At 40.6% G+C, this 22,754-nt stretch overlaps 6 protein-coding genes across 6 annotated transcripts; 3 read left to right on the forward strand and 3 right to left on the reverse strand.

Moving 5' to 3' along the window:
• The first annotated feature begins 1,848 nt into the window (after positions 1-1,848).
• Positions 1,849-3,640, forward strand: LOC6650853 (ATPase H(+)-transporting accessory protein 2). Its single transcript, XM_002073692.4, has 3 exons — positions 1,849-1,967; positions 2,193-2,545; positions 2,609-3,640. Exons 1-3 carry the CDS (start codon positions 1,901-1,903, stop codon positions 3,179-3,181), a joined length of 993 nt encoding a protein of 330 aa, XP_002073728.2. The 5' UTR covers positions 1,849-1,900; the 3' UTR covers positions 3,182-3,640.
• Positions 3,641-4,008: 368 nt separating this feature from the next.
• Positions 4,009-5,876, reverse strand: LOC6650854. Its single transcript, XM_023180431.2, has 2 exons — positions 4,530-5,876; positions 4,009-4,467 (listed from the first exon to the last, which is right to left on the reverse strand). Exons 1-2 carry the CDS (start codon positions 5,192-5,194, stop codon positions 4,182-4,184), a joined length of 951 nt encoding a protein of 316 aa, XP_023036199.1. The 5' UTR covers positions 5,195-5,876; the 3' UTR covers positions 4,009-4,181.
• Positions 5,877-6,520: 644 nt separating this feature from the next.
• On the reverse strand, positions 6,521-8,386 carry LOC6650855 (tryptophan--tRNA ligase, cytoplasmic). The gene is made up of 4 exons (XM_002073694.4): positions 8,127-8,386; positions 7,637-8,048; positions 6,993-7,572; positions 6,521-6,925 (listed from the first exon to the last, which is right to left on the reverse strand). The coding sequence occupies exons 1-4, from the start codon at positions 8,308-8,310 to the stop codon at positions 6,821-6,823; spliced, it is 1,281 nt and encodes a 426-aa protein (XP_002073730.1). The 5' UTR covers positions 8,311-8,386; the 3' UTR covers positions 6,521-6,820.
• A 2,042-nt stretch (positions 8,387-10,428) lies between these two features.
• On the forward strand, positions 10,429-22,743 carry LOC6650859. Its single transcript, XM_047009431.1, has 12 exons — positions 10,429-10,618; positions 11,222-11,626; positions 11,691-12,675; positions 12,743-12,899; positions 16,194-16,350; positions 16,402-17,095; positions 17,295-17,490; positions 17,561-17,735; positions 17,796-18,375; positions 18,430-18,583; positions 18,646-18,738; positions 18,796-22,743. The coding sequence occupies exons 1-12, from the start codon at positions 10,577-10,579 to the stop codon at positions 22,691-22,693; spliced, it is 7,536 nt and encodes a 2,511-aa protein (XP_046865387.1). The 5' UTR covers positions 10,429-10,576; the 3' UTR covers positions 22,694-22,743.
• LOC6650857 (fatty acyl-CoA reductase wat) lies at positions 13,275-15,080 on the reverse strand. The gene is made up of 5 exons (XM_002073696.4): positions 14,990-15,080; positions 14,812-14,924; positions 14,230-14,743; positions 13,464-14,163; positions 13,275-13,399 (listed from the first exon to the last, which is right to left on the reverse strand). The coding sequence occupies exons 1-5, from the start codon at positions 15,063-15,065 to the stop codon at positions 13,315-13,317; spliced, it is 1,488 nt and encodes a 495-aa protein (XP_002073732.2). The 5' UTR covers positions 15,066-15,080; the 3' UTR covers positions 13,275-13,314.
• On the forward strand, positions 15,914-17,458 carry LOC6650858 (protein suppressor of variegation 3-7). Its single transcript, XM_002073697.4, has 2 exons — positions 15,914-16,135; positions 16,194-17,458. Exons 1-2 carry the CDS (start codon positions 16,101-16,103, stop codon positions 17,107-17,109), a joined length of 951 nt encoding a protein of 316 aa, XP_002073733.2. The 5' UTR covers positions 15,914-16,100; the 3' UTR covers positions 17,110-17,458.
• Positions 22,744-22,754: the final 11 nt, after the last annotated feature.

The following is a 22,754-nucleotide window of genomic DNA, read 5'->3' on the forward strand; positions in this document are numbered from 1 at the left end:
GACTCTGGGGCGTCAGTCGGTTCAATTTGAGGAGAGAAGCTGTGCTTAAGAAGGCGTGTAATTGAAACATTCAAAAGACAATTTCCAAGTCTTAGCACAGACACACTTAATGGACATAACAGACATGGACAAAGTTAAGAAGTGAAATGCGAAAGAAAAATGGCAAAGTGGAAGTATGGAAGGGAAATAAAACTGCAACGGTGCGATGTGGGGCGTGGCGGGGTGGTGCGGTGTGGTGCCTTTCGGATGCCTGGCAATCAGGCGTGACCGGGGGTCAAATGGATTGGCATGAAATATTCTTACGTATTTACGTTGAGCTCTTCGCTCTCTCTCTCTCTCTCTCTCTCTCTCTCTCTCTCTCTCTCTGTCTCTTTGGTCCATCCCCATAATGGATCCCAAAAGGTAGACAAAGTATTGAGGGTGAATGGATGGGGGTTCAGTACGTTAATTAAACAAACAGCCAATAAGATTGATGACACTTTGATTGAAAAACAATTGATGCAACTGTGCGCCAACATTAGCATGATATTGGGACGCTTGGTCAGAAAAGGAATCAGCAGCAACAAGAACAACAACAACAACAACACGGGCAGCAGCAATCAACGCGTGGCTCTTATCAGGCAAAAGTTCAGCACTCACACAGAAGAGGACCTGGACGAAGAGTTCGGCCAAAGTTCGCATAAATAAAGGTCCAATATTATGAAATACACACACTCCACAAAAAAATTGATGTATGTATGTATAAACCGATTCTCATCATCAACATCATCATCATCATCATCATCAACATCATCGCAGGGTCCATGTCGGTAGCGTTTTAATGGATTTTTGATTTCCACCACGTCCACGACGTGTGGGGGTTGAAGTTCAATGGTTATCATATTTTTTTATTGTTGTATTTTCCTTTTTCATCACTTATGTAAACAAGCATCATCAGGTCAGAAAACACCACTTGACATTGACAAGTTGTGTTGCCGATGGGATAATAATAACAATAATTTAATATAGATAAAGGTACATACATATTTCCCACGATGAGGAACTCTGGATTTTTATTAATTAAAAACTGTTATATATTAAATAAAAACTTAACTTGTATTTATTTAACGGTTTTTACATAAACTAGTTGTCTTTATTTTCTTCGATTTGGATTGTTTTCAAGTGGATAAAATCTATATGATATCAAATTTGTGCAATTTGAGGCTAATTTTTCATTAGGCGTAACTAGAAGTTTTGATGACTAATTGTTAGAATGATGGTTAGTGGATAAAATACAGCTTTCCGATCGGAAGACGTTCAAATGGCGTCAACTATGTATAGAAAAACTTAATCAACGTATTTAAAAAGAGTTCGGTAAGCAAATTGTAATGGCAGTAAAAATCTTGGTTGAGCCAAGAAATATGAAAATTTTTAGGGTACACTTTATTTACTCGATAATATAACAACAAGAAGGCTAAAAAGGTTACATACATTAGATCTTCCGTATAAGTTAACGTCTGTTTTATATATGTACATATACATAAATATAAATATCAAATAAAATGAAATTTTATTTATAATAGTTGACTCAGTGGAGCCGACTATTCCTGTTATGTTTTATGTATCTCCAAATTTATTTATTGTCCAAGGATAGATTGTAAATAAAAAACATATATTGGAAAAAACACATTTTATTGATATACTATTTTGGTTCGAAAAATAATATGACCAATCTTTACGCGCCAATTTAATGCTGCCCAGTATTTTCCCCCCTATTTTGAACTGCTCGCAAATGATTTTTGCCACAGAATAAAAATACTAAAAATACTATTCTCAAAGTTTGGCCACACTGAGACTGTCACATGACAGATATCATCGGGCCGTTCGGGGAGTGGAGACGTTTTCTTTTCGCAGTTGTCATATGATTAAAAGCAGAAAAGTTAAAATGTTACAAAGTTGCCTAATTTTCTCGCTGTTTATTGCAGCCAGTAAGTAAAAACAATTTAAACAAAGTGTGGCAAAAGTATTTGCAAGAAATTAACTGTTAAAACATCAAAGACAACTGGAACTTTTCATCTGCAGTGATGTGGTTGTGTTTGATAAAGAAAAATTCTGTCAAGTGGATAAGCGTAACCTGCATGCGCAGAATCCACAATTTTCGACTTTTGTAGAGAAAATTGTGTTTTCACTAAGTATAACTTATTTATTTTCAGTTCAAGCCACTGGCGAATTCACCGTGCTGAACAGCCCCAAAGCAATCAGCTTCAAGGGCAGCGATGCACTGGAGAGCGCCTACGTTGGCGATGTACTCTACGCTGCCATGGGCAATGCCGTCACTGGTGACTCAAAATGGGGTGGCATGAGAATCAACGATCCCTTTGATCTAGCCAAGGGCGTGATTGCCATTCATGTGCAAGGTGCAAGCCATGTGACGACATCAGGCAATGCGAAAACCTATGAACTGGTTGGCTCCAACACTCACACCTCACTCAATGCCTTGGCAGCTGAGTTGGAGGCAGCCAATGAGCCCGTTTGCGACATCAATTTCGAGCAATACGATAGTGGAGTAAGTTTCATTTTGTGTATTATGTAAAATACAAGAAATAACATTTTCTATTTTCGTTTTTAGGTGCAGTCATTCAAATCGTGTTTCGGTAACTCCGAGGCTGTTGCTGCAAACCCCACCAAGAACCTGAATCCTGCTCTCCACAACGCTGACAAACAGTTCCTGCAGGAAATTGGTTATATCAATGCTGCCGCCGAGAATTTGGCTGAGATGCTGAAGCCCTCGAATGTGCTGATTATTCGTCTGTCCGTCGATGGTATTGCCAAGGCTCATGGCGAGAAGTCAGTTGCTGTCGATGAGGCCAACAAATTGCTCTCCGCTGCCATTGGTCGTTTGCTTGCCGCTGCTCAAAAGTCCAGCGACTCTGTGCTCTTCGTCCAGTCTACCGATAAGGATGCGTCATCCAATCTTTCTCGTGCCAGGCGCGAAGTCTTGAAGGCTGATGCAAGCAATCCCTACAACTTGGCCACCACCTACAATGACGACTATCCAGTCATCTTCAACATCATTCTTTGGTTCATGGTCATCTTTGGTCTGTCCCTTTTGGCCATATGCTATGCCATTGCTGCCATGGATCCCGGCAGAGATTCCATCATCTACCGCATGACCTCCACCAGAATCAAGAAGGACAACTAAGTGGAGCACATTTACAATCCAAAACAAAAACAAGTCATTTGTTATTTGCTCTTTTCCTTTTAAGTTTCCCCCCTTACCACCAACAAAAAAGAAAAGCAAACCAACCAAGCAAATTCTATTCAAATTAGAGGACAAATTGTGTGTGCGTGTGTGCAGCCAAATGTTTGTTGGCTCAATATAATAATAAGTATTACTATACAACATCTTTTCAGTTTGTGCATTGCTGTTGCAGTTGGAAGTGTTTAGCAGCAAAAAAGAAAAAGTAATTCCATATTAATTTGTTAAATATTTTCGTTTTGTTTGTACTTTTTAGGCTTATATATTAATTACATACATACAACTACCTTCACGTCAGTCAGTTTCGTCTTTATTCAAAAGCATCATATGTAAATTGTCAAGAGTGTATAATGTTAGACAAATTTAAACGTCACGTTAAATATATATAACCTAAAAAGACCAGTCCATTTGATTTTATTACATTAAATTGGCATGTTTTGTTAATCGCCCTCCAGTTTTTAACTAAGAAACTAACTAGTTTCTCTAAATTGCATCTCAAATTCGTTCACAGTCCATTCCGGGCTATCAAATTTTAAACCCTCAACCGTTGGCAAGAGTTACTTGTCACTGTTCAAAACTAGGAAGAATTCCTACATTCCACATAAATTGCGTCTGGTTTAGTCTATATAGTATATACTTAAATAGAACTAATAACGATTTAGTAAAAGCCAAGAAAATAGAAACCCAAAGCAAATAAATAGTTTAGAGCCAAATTAGAACAAAAAAAGTTGCATAAATATAGGGGCAAATGTTAAATAACGGTCGAAAAATTTAAAAATCAATTAATCTTTATTAAATGGCATACGATTTAAATTTCTATGCGACTTTCACAATATATATATAAATATATACATAGTCCGATTACTTGTCATAAAAACTATTAACAAAAATCGGAATTTAAAAATTCTTTGGCAAAACTTATAACATTTGAAACCAATTAGAGTTACGATCCCCAATGGTCCTTGCCATTATCATAAGTGGGGGAGGAGCTACTGCCGCCACTCCAGCCACAGCAACCGTTACCATTTTGAGATGTTGACGTTCCGTTCTCGTAATCAAAGGCGGAGGACGAGGAGTTCGCATTGCCATGCGACTGACTATCATAGTGGAGAGACGAACTGCCACCACTCATGCCTCGTGAGGTATGTCTAAAGGATACCATTTCGGAATCGGGCAAATGACTCTCACGTAGCATGGCCTGCAGATGATTTATATAGTTGATGGCAATTCTGAAAATGTATATCCAAATGTATAAACCGATATTAACATATTATTGAATATTGGGACCTACCGTAGGCTTTCAATTTTTGAGTACTTTTTCCCATTCGGCTTCGAGATGGGCAACTTGGAGCGTAACAGATCAAAGGCTCTGTTCATATCCCTCATTCTGGTGCGCTCTCTATCGCAGGCAGTCCGTCTATAGTCCTTCTCCATTTGCAAAGCTTTCTCCCGCCAGGCGGGATTATGTTCTTTGGTAATTTCAACCTCTGTGCTGTTGGTGATATTAGTTCCGCCGCCCATAGATCCGCCGTAGGTCATATACATGGGCGGAGGAACTAGCTCACTGGATTTGCTGTCAATGCTGGAAACGGGGGGTGGTTGCGAAGTAGTGTGTTGGGGTAATGGCCACATGGTTACCGGCTGCGGTATAACACCGTATCCGGAATTGGTCATTAAACTCAATCCACTGCCATCTGTCGAATAGGAGAGGCCATTGGAATGGGTTGTTGGCGATCCATACGTCAATAGGCCACCTCCATCTGGCAAAAGTGTGTAATTGATGCTGGTTACCGGAGCTGCTGGCTGTGCTGGTCCCAATTCCAGCAGCACAGGCTGCTCCGTTGGCTCAGATTCATCCAAATAGGAACCACTAGTGGATACTGGCACCGGCACCAGCGCAGGTGGCTCACTATGTGACACTGAAGATGCCGTTGCACTCAACAATTGATCCGTCATCGTTAAGTCTAAGCCGATTTTGATGCGCGAACGTCTTTCATCCACGTCTGATAGCGGCAATGAACCCGATCGTTGTGGTGAGCTCAGTTTCAGAGCAAAAACGAAAGAATATAATAAAAGTGGAATACTTTCAGCTTTACCGTCGCGTCACTACGTGGACCACCTTCACTACTATGTTTTGAAGTACATTAGAAACTGGCTAAATGATGGCTGATGAATGGCTCATCCAAAGATTTTTCCCCCCTCAACGTTTTGGTCATTCATCTTAGGACCAAACGGTCAGAGGGCTTCTATGGCGTCACCATATACTCTACTCCTTAGTTGATGATTTGTACGTGTGTCAATAGGATAAACAATGATGCTGTGTGTGTGTCTCCGTGTGTGTGTGAGTGTGTATGCACAACAACAACAAAAAGAACAACTTGTTGTCTAGGATGCGTTGAGCGGGAGGTACCTGTCGAAGTGACAACAATGAAGCTACTTAATTTCCTTCCTATTGTGTCCACAACGAGATCAAGATCGTACAGCGCTGGCAGAGAGCGGCGAGAGCGCGTGTGCCAAGCTAAAGACGCGTTTCACTTATGTCTGTAGTCTGGAGAATGAAATTGGGAATGTGACTGGGACTTGACTGACTGACTGACTTGGATTGTCGCCACAACTTCACTTTGAGTTTTTCTTTTGATCGTTATGCACAAACACACACACATGCAGGCCAGGCTATAAGCTATATGTATATACATAATATCCATATACGTATATATATATACATATATGTATATATTTTCGACGCATGTAAACACAAGTGTTTTGAGTTAATTAAAAAAAAAAAAAAAACAAAATTCATACATACTACGTTTATGTATCCATATCTAGAGAGGTAACTATACCTATAGCTATATTTATAAACACATTATATACTTGGTATAGGTACTCCAAATATAATACCAATTTAATTTTCAGCCTAAATCATCATTTTCCGTTTAAATTAAGACAATTACAGTAGTCACTCGATAGCTGCAGCTAGCACACACCTCTTATCGATGGGAATTATTAAACTAAACTCCACTGCCAAACGCAATTGTACCATCTCGTATTACCTCACATTTTATAAGGTATTTACATTTTTGTGTAGCTACAAAGTTATTTTGTTAGCTGCTTTGCCAGAGGATTGCCTAGGAATAACGAAATTAATAGTCGTATTATTCCCAGTAGAGCAATTCGAACAGGGGGGTATGGATCTCGGGTATCGAATTGCTTTAAAGGTTTACAGCTTTGGCCGCCCAGCAAAAAAGGGGCAAACTGGGAAAACTGGGTCAGTCGTTACAATTGAAAATTGAAGCCAAAACATTTATTTTTTTGCAGCCTGTGATAGTAAACAAAATTGTACATTTTTGCATGGTAAAAAAAATAAATATTTAAATTTACATATAGCGAGTTCATCGAAGCTTCAAGCTTGACTTGTTCCATTTATACATAATGGTAGTTACTTTATAATCGGAATTGTGCCGAGTATTGCCAAAAAGATTGAATCGATATATTCAATATCGCATAGATAGATTTACTACAGAAATGATGTCCAATTATAAAGTACCTGCTTTAGGAAATAAGAGTTTGCGTCAAATAGTTCTAACTGCCAAATTTCAGTGGACGAATTTCATAGTATTTATCCAGCATTTCGTCGGTGATCAATTTACGGGCAGCCTGATGCTGTTCCACAATCGGTGTAAGGGTCTAATATTGAGAAAAGAATATGATTAAAGCACCTTTTTACCATTTGCTCATTGCTTGGTTAACTCACCTCGACGGCCAGTTTCTTGATTTCGCCAGTCAACATTTCTCCCTTTGTGTAGGCTACGCGTACTTCCTCCAACTTGGCATCGTCTTCGAGGAAGAATCGAAGTAGTTGATAGGCGACATCAACCTCTGGGTTACCACCAAATTCGCGATGCTCTTCTACTGTCGTACGTCCGCCAGAGAAGGCATATTTATTTATCTTGTTCTTGATCTGTTTGGGAGTATCGGTTAGAAAGACAGCTGAATTCTGATCACTGGCCGACATCTTTGTCTTGGCACCCTGCAGAGCCGGAAAGAAGGTGGAATGGAGCAGCGCACACTTGGGGAAACCCAAACGAGGTGCCACATCGCGTGTCATACGGAAATAGGGATCCTGATCAATGGCACAGGGTATAAGACAAGCCGTCTTTCTATTGCCAAAGATAAACGGAAACGTGCTGGACAGAGCGGGTGCTGCCTGGGCTGCTGGGAAGCCAATTTTGCCAATAATATCCGAATCACCAAAACCGAAAATGCCCTTCACCTGGTTGAAAGTTACGCATCTCTGTATGCGTATAATGTTCTGGTACATGGCCGGACATTTACTGGAGTGTAGAAAATATAGAAGATGCCGATTCAAAAATTATGGATGCAATCTTTTAGACTCACCCCATAAACTCCAAATTGTTGAATATAAATGTTTTATTCACATCAAAACCGAGGGCTACAATATCCTTCGCGTTTTCGCGTCCCATTTTGATGGCGTCTTCGATTTTAAGATCCTTCCACAATACTTTCTCATCGTCAGTCAATTGAATAACCAGCGGCACATCGAATGTATCCTGCAGCCACTTTGTTATAAAGAAAGGCACCAGGTGGCCTACATGCAACGAACCGGAACTTGGGCCCCGTCCCGTATACAAATAGAAGGATTTGCCCTGCTCCTTAAGAGTTAGAATGCTGTGGAGATCGCGATGTGAAAAGAACAAGCCACGTTTGATAAGGTGATGTACGGGTTTGCCCGTGATTTTTTCAAAGCGTGCGATTAGCTCATCATCGATTTTGCTTGAACCGAAGCGTTCTGCAAACGTGTCAACAAATGAAATTAGTTAATGTTTATCTCTATCGTATAAGAGTGCAGAATTTTCTCACTGCCTACTTATTAGCTTCTCGTAGTCGACGCCACCATCGTTGGTACTAGTGACAGTCCACGGATCCACCACATCATCATCCGTGGCGGCACCGGTTGTGGTTGCTGCTCCCGCCTCTTTTGCCTCTTCGGTTTTGCCATTCAGTGTCAGTGCCTCGACGCCTTCAACAACTATTTCCTTAGTATCAGCCATAATTGTTTTTAATTTTGTAATAAAATGCTAACAATAATACTGGTTGCCTTTCACATGTGCAACGAAATAAGCTTCTAACTCAATTTGAGCCCATATTGCGCAATTCGAGAAGCTTTCCAAAAGCACGGCCACACTAAAGCACATCACTTTTGTGAGATGGGTCACACTGACTTTTTTGAAATTATATATGTACGTATGTGCATATGTTATATAGTCGCCCGATCTAAACAAAATCAGCTTTTTCAGTCGCCCGCAAGCCGCTAAAGAAGCACGAGTCAGCTAAAGTTTGTTTGGTGTATTCGTAGCCTGTGCATTTAAATTGAAGTAATTCCAAAACAGGAAGAGCAAATACATCTTTCTACAAATTTTTCACCTTTTTTGTAACAGGTAAATCAGTAAAAAAAAAAAAAAAATAACTAAGAATTAGCAGTGACCTCAGAGCGATTTGTGACACATAAATGCCATAAATTTTCTATCGCTCCTTCCTTATGAATAAATTAATCTTTTTGCGACGATAAATTGTTCATAATGTTGTTGTTGTTATTTCTGTGATGATGCAAGCAATTTCTCCACATTGTGCTGAAATTAAATTGAGTGAAAATGAAATGATTTGCCGCATACAGTTAAATCGTACGATAGGCAAACAAGACAAAACGCAAAAAAAAAAACTGTAAAGGTGAAATAGAAGTCATTCCATGTTCACGCACACCACGATGCTTAGGCACACACCAACACATCAAGTGAAACACGCCGCTGGGAAATGCAGCAATAATCTTTAAAGGTTCTAATTGTTGTAAACCTTCCAATCGAACTGAGCGAGTCTTATCGCAAAAAAAAAATATATTAGCATACATGTATAATATGTATGTACGTGTGTATATACATATATAATATTGTGAATGCGTGAATTGGGGTTGGCGCGGAATTGCGGCTATGATGAGTAATCTGAGAGCTCATTAGGTGATAATTGTTGCCGGCATTTCTTCATTGTTGATTGCGTCGTTTTCGCAAAGGTTCTCTAGGTAAACATCACCTTCAGAATTCATGATAACACAAATGTCCTTGTTGAAGTTGGTTCAAGGGCAAAGGTTCTTTGGCCGGCTATGTGAAAAGCGCTTTCACTTTCGCTGCAAAAACCACTGACATACAAATACACACTCGTACATATGTATGCATGTTTGTATATATCTAAGAATGTATGTGCGGGTGTATATAATACCAACAGAACATTTCCCCTCTTTTTATCTTTTGCTTATCCGATAAAAGCTTTCTCTAAAGAGCAGAAACCTTTCTACTAGAGATGAGCGTCAGTAACGGGATTTTGGGAGAGAGAGTTCAAAGAAAAAGATGCAAGCAAACTCCTAGTAGGTTAGAATACATAGTTTCTAAAATAATTAAATGTTTAAAAAATTTCTTTCTTAATTCCATCTCTAATTTCGTCAAACGCATGCTTTCAATGCGTGCCCCACGCACCCCTCAATCTTCGGCTCTCTCACGCGCTTGCATAATGGAACATGTGAGAGATAACAGGAAAAGAGCGTGCTTTTTTGTCAAGGTCAGCTGCAAACGCAGAGAGATTTGCCTTCCTCAAATAACTACCCTTCCGAAACAAGATGTTGAATTTTAACAAGATCGCGATGCGATTCGCCTTCCTTATTTTTTATTAATTTTAACTATTTAATAATACCAATCTGAGCGGGTAACACGGGAACCTGGAAAGTGTATATAGTGGTGATCAAACCATCTGTTTTTTTGTTTTTTTTTTTTTATTTAGCCGGCTGATAAGAGAAATTTTGATTTGCCAACAGCTGATGATCGTATGTATTTTGTTTATATTCCCCACCCTTGAGAATTCATTGAACTCTCGCAGCTGATTTTTCTCTATGCAGCCGGCTAATATATAGATTTCAAAGCTTTGGGATAAAACTTTTTTTTTCGGTTAGCTCTTTAGGGGTGGCCTGTTGCTGATGGCTCTCTCTCTCACTCACTTGGCTCAGAGAGGAGAGAGAGTAGTGCCTTTGTATAGCCGTTGGCTGCTTTTTTCTACTGACATTCGGCTCGCCAAATTTTCCACTGTCAGTCGCTGACATTGCGTCGTTCTCGTGGGTTTTGTTTAAAAGCAAAGAGGGCAAAGAAAATCGCAGAAAATTTGTACAAATAACCAACAATTTTGGCGATTCAACGTTATTCGGCTTCTCGTTTAGTGTTTGTTTATAGATTAACTAATTTTCGACGATTACAAACCGGTGAATATCGAAGCAACAAAATGGTTAACGTATCCATTTATGATGAGGCACCTAAACTAAAGGTATGAGTGTGGTTAACTCACCTCCAATTAAGCCCCCGCAAGTAACCCCTGAATCCAGTGTCAATGTCACTGACGTAGCTGGACCATAAAGATATATATAGACGTATGCGAATTATTAACAAATGACTGAATGCCGTATCAGCGTAAAGACGGAGGGTTGTAAAATAAAAAGGAAAAAATATACGTTCATAAAATAAAAATTATGCAACTTTTTCGCTTACGCTGTGTAGAGATGCAGCTGCAAAAGTTCTTCCGACGTCCTCTCGACGGTCTCGGTTTCGGTTTGGTAGAACTGACCTTCGTTTTCGTTCGCGTTGCAGTTTAGCCGATGCAGAAAATCTATTCCGGCTGCAAGTACATAACGGGGTCTCTCTCTCTCTCATTTTCACCCACGTTATGAAATGCTCTCAATTTTCTACCCACAATTGTTTATTCATAGCTCAATTATCGATACAACAATAAACCTTTCTGTCGCTGATGTCGGCATTAATTTGTTTATGGGGCTTCTGGCTCCTTGGCGACGTTGTTTTAATTATGTTTGTACATATACACATACATACATACATATGTATTCTCACTCCCTTTTCTTCCGCCGTATTTTAGCCCAACGAAGTACCGCAAAATATGGCAGCCGGAGCAGATAGCCAACTGGAGCATATGTGCCGCCTTCAGTTCGATTCGCCAGTGCCCCATGTCCGTCTATCCGGCATTGTGTGCACCATTGGACCTGCCTCGCGCAGCGTCGAGATGTTGGAGAAGATGATGGCCACCGGCATGAATATTGCCCGCATGAATTTCTCTCATGGATCCCATGAATATCACGCCGAAACCGTTGCCAATGTCCGTCAGGCCGTTAAGAACTATTCTGCCAAATTGGGCTACGAACATCCAGTGGCCATTGCCCTCGACACCAAGGGACCCGAGATCCGTACTGGTCTAATTGGAGGAAGTGGCACAGCTGAAATTGAGTTGAAGAAGGGAGAGTCCATCAAATTGTCAACCAACAAGGTAGATATACCAAATGCAAAATCTCAATTCCTAATAATGAAATCTTAATCTTAATTCTTTTTAGGATTTCCTAGAGAAGGGATCTCTGGAAGTTGTCTATGTAGATTACGAAAACATTGTGAATGTCGTTAAGCCCGGTAACCGTGTCTTCGTTGATGATGGTCTCATCTCTTTGGTTGTGCGTGAAGTGTCCAAGGACACCATCACTTGCGAGGTCGAAAACGGCGGTTCTTTGGGTTCCCGCAAGGGTGTCAATTTGCCCGGTGTCCCCGTCGACTTGCCCGCTGTATCTGAGAAGGATAAGTCCGATTTGCAGTTCGGTGTGGAGCAGGATGTCGATATGATCTTTGCTTCTTTCATCCGCAATGCTGCTGCTCTTACTGAGATCCGTAAGGTGTTGGGCGAGAAGGGCAAGAACATCAAGATCATCTCGAAAATCGAGAACCAACAGGGCATGCACAATTTGGATGAAATTATTGAAGCTGGTGATGGTATTATGGTGGCTCGCGGTGACTTGGGTATCGAGATTCCCGCTGAAAAGGTGTTCCTCGCCCAAAAGGCAATGATCGCTCGTTGCAACAAGGCCGGCAAGCCTGTTATTTGCGCTACCCAAATGTTGGAGTCCATGGTGAAGAAGCCACGTCCCACACGTGCCGAAATCTCTGATGTGGCTAACGCCGTGCTGGATGGCGCTGATTGTGTCATGTTGTCTGGTGAGACAGCCAAGGGCGAGTACCCCTTGGAGTGTGTCTTGACAATGGCCAAGACTTGCAAGGAGGCCGAGGCAGCTCTCTGGCATCAGAACTTGTTTGCCGATTTGGTCCGCAGTGCCAGCACTTTGGATGCTGCCCATGCTGCCGCCATTGCTGCTGTTGAGGCTGCCAACAAGGCTAAGGCTGCCGCCATTGTGGTCATCACTACCAGTGGCAAGTCTGCTTTCCAAGTGAGCAAATACCGCCCACGTTGCCCCATCATTGCGGTGACTCGTTTCCCTCAGACCGCTCGTCAGGCTCATCTCTACCGCGGACTGGTGCCGCTTATCTACAAGGGTAAGCGATTTGACTCTACTTTACCCATTTTAATTGCTAATTAAAATCAAATAATTGTCGATTGTAGAACCCGCTCTTGCCGATTGGCTGAAGGATGTCGATGTTCGCGTCCAATTCGGTCTGCAGGTTGGTAAGAAGAATGGCTTCATCAAGACCGGAGATTCCGTGGTCATTGTGACTGGCTGGAAGCAGGGTTCCGGCTTCACCAACACCATTCGCATTGTGTAAGTATAAATGAATAAAGTGAACTAGCAACGAATTGAATTTAATCCCTTTGAATTATTTTTTTGTTATAGGACCGTTGAATAAATATTGCCGCTATGTGAAGTACCTCTGTGTCGCAGCATTTGCTGAGACGCGTTGAATACTGTTATTAAAAGTTAATTTATTAAAATATATATCGGAAATCGAAATTGGATATGTGGAATCCCGTAATCGGTTCGCCGAACACGAAACCGCACACACAAAACACACAAATATAATTTATCATTGTTAAATATAGAGTTCTGCAGAATAAATAATAAAAACCATATACTTATAAAGTCATAATCTCGAATCGTATTAAATTATCAAAAGTGTTAAAAAAAGAAAACCAAACGTTTTGTCGTCACCACAAGAATAATTAATTATTTAATTAGTTTAAAACAACTTATACAGAAACCACAAAGTGTAACCAAGAATACTGCAAAAGAATAGTTGCAATAGTCGATGCAAGATGAGATAGCTGTTAGATGAAAAGAGATTATTGAGATTATATCAAGTTTAATGGCTTCTATTAAAGTGCTCACCGGTCCAATAATTTCAGAGCCTTATCTAGGGACTGAGCCGTTGGTGGTTCCTTTGCTAAATATGTGCGCATACCGCGTAGAGATGTGTCCGTGAAATCGTCCCAGTCAAGGGACGGTAAATCAAAGTTAAACAAGCGCTGATCCTCAACCGACAACGATTTCCACAGAGTATTTGTATTAACACTGCCGAAACGCCAAAATGTTGATAGGAACGTAGAGAGCGACAACATGGTTGCATGAATCCTTTTATACACATTGCCCAATCGCGGTTTCCGCCCACTGAAGCGAAGTCCCGTGTCAATGATAAACCCAGGAATTGTGTGATAAAACAAACATATCAATTGGAAAAGCCAAGGAGTCGCAATGGAATGACAGAACGGGTACCAAATCATCTTCGTAGTAGGATACGAGTAGCCATGCTTACGGAGAAGATAATTAAATTTACCAGCAAGTATATAATTATTATCACTGGGTGTTAAATTATAAATTTTTGGAGTGGATTGAATCGGATTTTTGGCTGTTTCCCAGATCGCTGTCAAAGCTAGGTTGGCAGAATAATCAACTGGGGTGAAAGAACAGCGGACATTTACATCGTGCAGGGCTACGCGTAAAACACCCATGCCAACGCCATAGATATATCCAATGGGACCGTAGAAGTTATCAATATATCCAGGGAGCGGTTCCTTATAAGCTGGCATAACTAATAAATCATTTTAGATTAGCATTATGGGTTTAGAATATTAAGAAAATATCGGTTATAGCTTACTAAAGGTTGGTCGAAGGACTGACATTGGTAATTGGCCAGCCTCGTCTAAGATCAAATTTTCTGCCAATCCCTTGGTATAGGCATATGTATTCGGATACCCACCCATCAATGTGGATGTCATGTTGTCCAATAGTTCATCACTTATCTGTTTACTTAAATTGAGAACACTTTTGGCACTGCATGTTAAATTATCCGGATAGAATTTCTCCTCCGTGTGTAACTGTACACAGTTGGAGAACGCCGTGGATATGTGTAAAAAGGACTCCAGGTGTGGCATTGTTTTGGCAATCCTTAGCATTTGTTCGGTGCCTCTCACATTGATAGCCAGTGCATAACTGAGTTTTTCATCAAATCTAACAGTGGCAGCGGAATGTATGACAATTTGAACATTACTAGCCAAAGTCTGACGATCCTTTTCAGAAATTCCCAAGTTTTCCGATTCTAGACAATCTCCAGCAATGGGGCATATGCGGTCTAAGGCATTAGGTTTGGTTTCCAACAATACATTAAACACCTTTTAAAAACAATTTACACATTAGTCTTCAAATTTTTGATTATGTTTTTTTTTGTATAACTACTTACTGGATCTTTGCCCCAAGTTTCAATACGTTCTTGCAATTCACGACCACGTTTGTTCCTGATTAGCATATATATACGATTTACGTCCGTGGATAGCAACAGTTTCGCAATGATAACTAATTGTTAAAATTAGGAAGGATTTAAATGTCATTGCTAGGACATTTGGTGTATTTTGCATTACCTTTTCCCAAAAATCCAGTTCCTCCGGTTATAAACAGAGTTTTGTTTTTGTAAAATTTTTGAATTTCGGTATCCATTTTCTTATTAAATCCGTTGTCTGCTTCTCTGCTATCAATTGTGTTCTTAAAGCTTGGACTATTCGGTTCCAATATTTATAGCAAAAGCATTGCACATGGAAATTGAGTGCAAATGTCATTGTACACCTTGTTACTTAAAAGAATTGTATAAAATATTCCTAATGCGCGATGACGGAGAGCCATTATTCCAATAGAATATATTTATATACAAATATATATTTATATAATAATACCAATTTGCAATGTTAATTAGAAACAGACAGATACATAAAAACAAAAATAAAATAGTTTAATCGGTAAAACAAAATTTAAAAAGCTCCGAAATTTTCAATAGACCTAACTAAAATACCATATATTAAGATACAAATGTTGAATTTAGAATAGTGCGTACTAGTTAGACTAGCAGACGTCATTCTGTAATTTCTGACCTTAAAAACAATGTGATTTACTAGAAGCGTGTTTCAGCTGATTAAAACATAAACTTTTTCAATACAAAAGTTTCCCCGCTTCATTTGCATGCTCATTTTAGACGAGCGACCCCATTTTAATGGGTGCAACTCCAACCAAAAGTACACTGGCAGAAAACGTTTGGGGAACAAACAAAATCGAATATATGCGTTGATATCCAGCTGGTGCTGCTGTTCGAGCGAGAGCTTGTATTTATGCCTTGAATCCCCTTATTTCCGCTTAAAGTCAATATTTTTAATGGCAATCTCTCTAATTTTTCAAAATTGGATAGCCGATGCATTTCAAAGAGAGCGCGCGCTCTTTCAGTGTGCCCGTGCTTTCGTGGTTCGTTTTCTGGCCACACTAAGCGTGATGCGGTCACGGTCACTGTTTAACTATTACTTTCAGTGAAAAGGCGATTTATTTTTGTTTTAACAATAAAAATAATAAGGATATCCTGGAATTCGAATTACACTAATGTGCTGGGGCGTAATCCTTTCGACGGCGAGGCCAAATAAATCTTCCAACATTGTTTGTAAACGTTTACATAGTTAATATAGTAATAACAATGCATGACGGTTTGATGAAATGAGTTTCTCTGAAAACACATCCGATTCGGATTGGTAAGTAAAGAAGAAGTCTTTCTGGAATAAATCTTACTATATCTTTTACTATTTGCAGGAAAAATGCCAAGGGGTCAGCTGATCGACGCTCTAGCATCAAGAACAGCAGCAAAAATAAACCGAAATACAATCAAAGATTTTGTGAAAAGTGGCTAAGTGTATTCGATCCGTGGCTCCAGCGTTCAAGCGATGATCCCGACAAGCCTTTCTGCAAAGTATGTGTATGTAGACTCGACTGTAACCGCTGTCACCTAGTTCGCCACCAGAGTACGACCAAGCACAAACGGAACTTGGATGCATTCCTTGGTAATGGGGAAGGAGCTGTTCGGAAGGAACTGCGTGTACGGCAGGAACGAAGTAAATACTATCAACAACGCAAACGGACCTTGCATAAGGTGAAAAAGGAAGCGAAGGCATCTGTAGAAAATAAAGTGATAGAGGAAAAATTGGAACTTCCAACTCCTGAAGAGCACTACGACTTGTTGGTGTCCGAAGTTAACCATCAGCTAGACGATTCACACTTGGAAGCAGATTCGGAAGCTGTTACACCTCTCCTGCCCCAAAAAGATACTGGACTAAAGCAAACAACTGCACCTGTCCTACAAGTAACTGCAACTAAATCGAGCCAGGATGGAATCAAAATGCTTAAGCAAATTCACCAGGACAAAAACGAGCTAATGGAATCCTTTCGCGAACTAATGGGCAGCCAATCAACATATCATCCGCCCACCTCTACTAGAGACAAGAACCATGTGGATCTCTTCTTCGAGAGCGTTAGTTCTAGTGTCAAAGCTCTTACGCCCAAATTGATAGCAGAAGCCAAGATGCGAGTCTCTCAGCTAATATGTGAGCTGGAGCTGCGCTCTTTGACCGAAAACAATAGTACAAATGAGGACATTATTGAGGTGCCCGTGTTCAAGACTGGTGTAACCATAACCAAGCAACTCCAACCCCATTATGGTGGACCAAGCTAAAGTTTAGATAAATTGGAAAATAATAAAATTAGATCAAACCAAAACGATGGAATGTATCTTGAATTTAGCTAGTTAAGCGTCCTACATTGACTCAAAAAGGATTGGAGGACATGCCATCCAGAGATAACCATAATAAAATCTATTCGTTTCATCCAGAAACATCAGAAGCAGGCTAGGCATTAGCTGACGATCAGTCACACTTGTCAAGCCTCAGAATGATGTGTGTGCTGGCCTAGAAAATCAATTACTACACAATTTTTGGAAATCAAAATTACATACACTTATTTTTTGGCCAAAAACCAAAAAATTCGATTTCGGCTCTAAATTAGCAGTAGAGGAGATGAAGAATGCTAAAATATGCATTATTGGAGCAGAAGCATGGTAGGTCAAGCAAATGGTTTATTTAATTTAGGATAATATATATTTGTTTTTGGTGGGCTGACACTTTTAGGGGATCTGCGATAGCAACTGCTGTTGGCAATAATGCCCTGAAGGGTGACTTCGATGCTCGCGTTCACATATACGTCTATGACGAATTGGTTCGCCACAATTATCTGTCCGAGGTTATGAATGATCAGCATGAGAATATTAAATATTTACCTGGTATTCAGCTGCCTAAGAATTTGGTAAGCTCTTTGGGGCACGGTGTATTGTCCTTTGACTAAACATGATCTATGCCTTTGTAGATTGCGGTTAATGATTTATTGGAAGCTGCAGAAAATGCCGATATATTGATATTTGCCACACCCCAGACCTTTGTGAAATCTTATTGCAACATTTTGGAAGGAAAAATCAAGAGTACGGCATTCGCAGTCTCAATGATCAAGGGCCTGAATCACAATAAGAATGGCGAAATCGAACTCTACTCACAAGCTATCAGCAAGCAACTGAAAATACCCTGCTACTCCATGATGTGTGCCAACAGCGCAATGGAAATGGCACAGGGTAAACTCTGCGAGATTACCATTGGCTGTAACAATGCCGAACACGCTCGCGTGATGACCACAGTTTTTCAGACAGACAACTGCAAGGTGGTGGCCACCAACGATGTGCATGGAGTGGAGTTGTGCGGCACACTCAAGGACATTATTGCTTTGGGTGCTGGTTTTATAGATGGCCTGCGTTTGGGTGACAATGCTCGTGTGGCTGCCCTCCATTTGGGACTGAAGGAAATGATGCGTTTCGTCAAGACCTTCTACCCAACTGCGAAGATGTCCACCTTCTTCGAGAGCTGCGGTGTGGCAAATTCAGTGGCTTCTTCCTATGGTGGGTTTCAAAATAAGCTAGATTAAAATATATTCTTATAATTGTTTTGCACAGTTGATAAAAATGTAACCCTTGCCAAGAACTTCGTTACATCAGGAAAGACTATTCAAGAAATTGAGGCAAATCTCCTAAATGGTCGGAAACTTTTGGGTCCAGTGGTGGCGCAACAGGTAAATGACGTCCTGATTAAAAGGAATATGTTAGACAAGTAAGTGATGATTGATTAAACACTGTACAAAATAAAATCTTATCCTTTTTTACCCATTATAGATTCCCCCTGTTTGCAACTATACACAAGATCTGTGAAAACAAAGTACAACCAATGGAAATTGTGGAAGCCTTACGCAATCATCCAGACTTAAGGTAAGATACATACATATCTCCCTGCCTATATGTAATTATCAATCATCTTATCGCCAGCACATCGTCAATCTCTGAGCTTCTGGATGAGGAACATCATATGGCACTTAAGAATGCCACTGAACTCATGCTTGGCAATGAAGCCGACATGGAATCGGTGCCTAGCTTTTCTTTCGAGCAGATGATGTCTGAGGCTGGGTCCACCGAAAAGGAATGTCTTACATTTTCAGAAATGCAAGAAGATTGGAGTCCATTCTATCAGTACTTTACGGCCAGTGAAGCCAATCGAATAACCCAAGCGATGATGAATTCAGCACCATTTGAGGAACCCTATCCCTTGGAGCAGAAGGCAGCTGCATTTGAATCAGATCCATTCAAAATTAAATGTATGGATGATGAGCAAAAAATCAGTTTGCTTTCAGAGAAACCTGCTCAAGATGCTATGTTGAAGCCTATTGTTGCCTCGGGCACAATCGCAGGGAAAACTCAAAATGCCAAAAATTTATCTGTAAACAACGATTTTCGTATTGTTAGAAAGAGTTTAAGCACCGAAAACAAAGAAGGACCTCCAAATGAACCTTCTAGCCATTCTGAAAGTACTTCACATTCCGGTACTGAAGAGACTAGTTCTCAAAAACTTGATCATGTGGATGCATTGGACTTAAGTTCCGAGACCAAGATGGATGAGTTTATAATAGACAATGCCTGGTTATCGGATCAATTGCCACCAACACTTTTGGGAAGCAAGAAAGATAACCTAACGGGAGAAACCACGACAGATTTTGAGCCCACGACGAATGAGTCTGAATCCAAACAAGATGAACAGGAAAAGAGTAGCGCGGCGCAACGCATTGAAAAGCATTTGAAACCCAAAGAAAACCAATTCCAAACTTTAAATGTTAAGGCCAAGACTTCACCACCTCAAGGAACAGAAACGTCAGCAGCATTATATGATTCCATTATAGCTTTCGAAGACAGCGAAATATCTGCTAAATCAGAGGTGACAAATGAAGAGGATCCGTTTGCAGCATTCGAAGGCATCCACAATTACGGACCAGAGGAATCAAAATCAGATGCAGCCACACTTAAGGCACTTCAAGCAGAGATTGCAGAGCTGGAACTCAATCATTTAAAAGATAATGACTCAACTGCACTTCCAGAGTCAGCCGCGAGCATTTCTAATGATATGCAAATGATCTATGATAAAGATGCCATGCTCGGGACGGACTTAAAAGACCTCGAACTAGAGATTACCAATTTATCCAATACAATGCACCTAAAGGAGACAGAGTTTCTGCAACAGGAATTGGCTAAACTGCATGAGAACAATTCCGGCTCCAAATCTATAAACATGGATGTGTTAATGGAGCAATCAGAACAGGAAAATAAAGTTCAAACTGAACTTGGATTATCAAATTCTGCGGAATCTACAGAGGAACGAACTTTCCAGGATGAGTTGCTCAAGCCTCTTGCTGAATCTGGAACCGAGTCGCAAAACCACACCCAATTGGAAGACAACTCGAATACAACCGAATCATCAGAGCCTAAAGTCGAGAAGATCCAGCTCAAAGACACATCGACTGATAAATCCGATCAGGAATACTTACTCTACCTTGATAATAACATGTTGAAACCCCTAAAGGACCAATTTTTCTTAAAGTCAGCTTTGGCAAATGCTGAAGCCTTTAAATTGGAGTCCCAAAGGCTGAAAGATCTAGAAGAAAGCACAAATAAATTTGAAGATAAACATTTGTCAACAGAGCTGGAAAACATGAATCAGGCGAATGAGGTGCAGTTCGAAGAAGAGTCAACACAGAATACAGAACAAGAAAAACTATTCGATGAGAATTCATTAAAAAACTTCATCAATTCAACTAATCTTGAAGATGTTCAACCCGAATCTCAGGAGGTAAAACTATTCGATGAGAATTCATTGAGAAAATTCATCAATTCAACTAATTTTGAAGATCTTCAACCCGAAGAAGTAAAAGTAAAACTATTCGAAGAGAATTCATTAAGAAACTTCATCAATACAACTAATGTTGAAGATGTTCAACAGATAGAAGCAAAGGATGAATCAGGAAAAATCCACGATGACGTTAAAAAGTTTGAACCCATAGAGGCTTACTTGAATGATAAGTTACCGGATGCAAAGGAGGCGCCAAATCAACGATTAGTGGCTGACCTTAAGGACGACGATCAGTTGATTAATTGGCTGCGAAATTATACTGACAAGGAAACTCAACCATCTAAACTTGAGAAGAAGGAGGATCACGGATGGGGCTGGCTGCTTAATAAAGTGACTATCGATGATGATGAAACCATTAAGGATGATCGTCGAAAGGAGTTCTATAGTAGCGAGAAGGATGCATCTAATACGGAGGAAAATAAAGAACAAGTGGAAAGCCGCCAAGCGGCCATCCCAATGCAGAAAGATGCATCTAATACGGAGGAAAATAAACTTCAGGAAGCTGAAGAACAAGTGGAAAGCCGCCAAGCGCCAATGCAGAAGGATGCATCTAATACGGAGGACAATAAACTTCAGGAAGCTGAAGAACAAGTGGAAAACCGCCAAGCGACCATCCAAATGCAGAAGGATGCATCTGATACGGAGGAAAATAAACTTCAGGAAGCTGAAGAACAATTGGAAAGCCGTCAAGCGGCCATCCAAATGCAGAAGGATGCATCTAATACTGAGGAAAATAAACTTCAGGAAGCTGAAGAACAATTGGAAAGCCGCCAAGCGGCCATCCAAATGCAGAAGGACGCATCTAATACGGAGAAAAATAAACTTCAGGAAGCTGAAGAACAATTGGAAAGCCGCCAAGCGGCCATTCAAATGTCTCAAAATTCCGAGGAATCTGTCCTGAATGAAGAAAAGCAACTACCAAGTCCTGTTCATGAAATGACAAAGCGTAATGTTATAGCGCCGGGAACCCCTGCTGCACCCGTTATCAAGCCGGCAGTCCCTATTCATTTTACTCCTACGCCATTGCCACAAACCAAGCCATTGAATCCACAAAAGCAGCAACCCATGCGTAAGGAGTTGCCAATTACATCGAATGCTTCTGGTGCAGCCACCGAAGAAGTAATGAAAGCAGAAACAGCTAATGACGACAGACCAAGTGATAAGTGGCAAGAATACGAAGAAAGAAATCGTTTTGAACGTCGAAAAGTGAGAACTCAGAACTTGCGGGTTGAAAGAAAAGCTGCATATACAGAGGCTGCAGAACTAGACTTTGATAATGATAGAAAATCGAATGATCTATTGGTAAAAGGTGCAGAGGCACTAAATGAAAGTCCTTATGCTCTTAACAAATCCATTCCGCCTGCTAAGCGCCCAGCCCTGCCAATTGCTGAGGAACCACAGCTAACAGCTAGACCACCCATCAAGCGTAGGGAGAACCCCATAAATCGTCTCAGTAAAAAGTTTCAAACCATCATGCGCAAAGGTCAGGTACAAGCCGTGGAGAAAAAGGTATCATCCAAGGAGACTAGAACTCGTACGAAACCACTGGATGGGTCTGCCAGGGAATTACCGCAATTCCCAAAATTGAGAGAGGCAGCGGGATCAAGTCATCGTCGCAGGGCACCAACAAGGCCACAATTCCTACCGCCGCTTAATCCCCGTGTGCGCACACCACATCCGCCTTTTGATGCCCGGGATCATGAGTACCACACCCTGGCAAGGAGCTATCGTACACCACCAGATCTGTCGCGATTGCATTCATTGACGAACATGCAACAGCCACGGTCCTCCATGGTTGCTTTAGCCCCTAAGCCGCAATCGAAATATTTGTCCACCGTTAATCTGCCGAAATCATCTCAAACTCGGAGTCCGTCGTTTCAAATACCAAAGGGCCTTTTACGATCCCCTTCGTTGGCCAAAATAGCTTCTGCTATTCATCTGGGACTATTGGTATCATTTTTGGCACGCCGCAAGCAGAATGACAAATAGTTTCTAAAATGATTCTCCTTCAAATTAATAAAGTTTCTCTTTAAAATTTACATCTTTAGCT

Source organism: Drosophila willistoni, chromosome 3R (genome assembly GCF_018902025.1).
Source record: "Drosophila willistoni isolate 14030-0811.24 chromosome 3R, UCI_dwil_1.1, whole genome shotgun sequence".
Taxonomy (NCBI): Eukaryota; Metazoa; Arthropoda; class Insecta; order Diptera; family Drosophilidae; genus Drosophila; species Drosophila willistoni.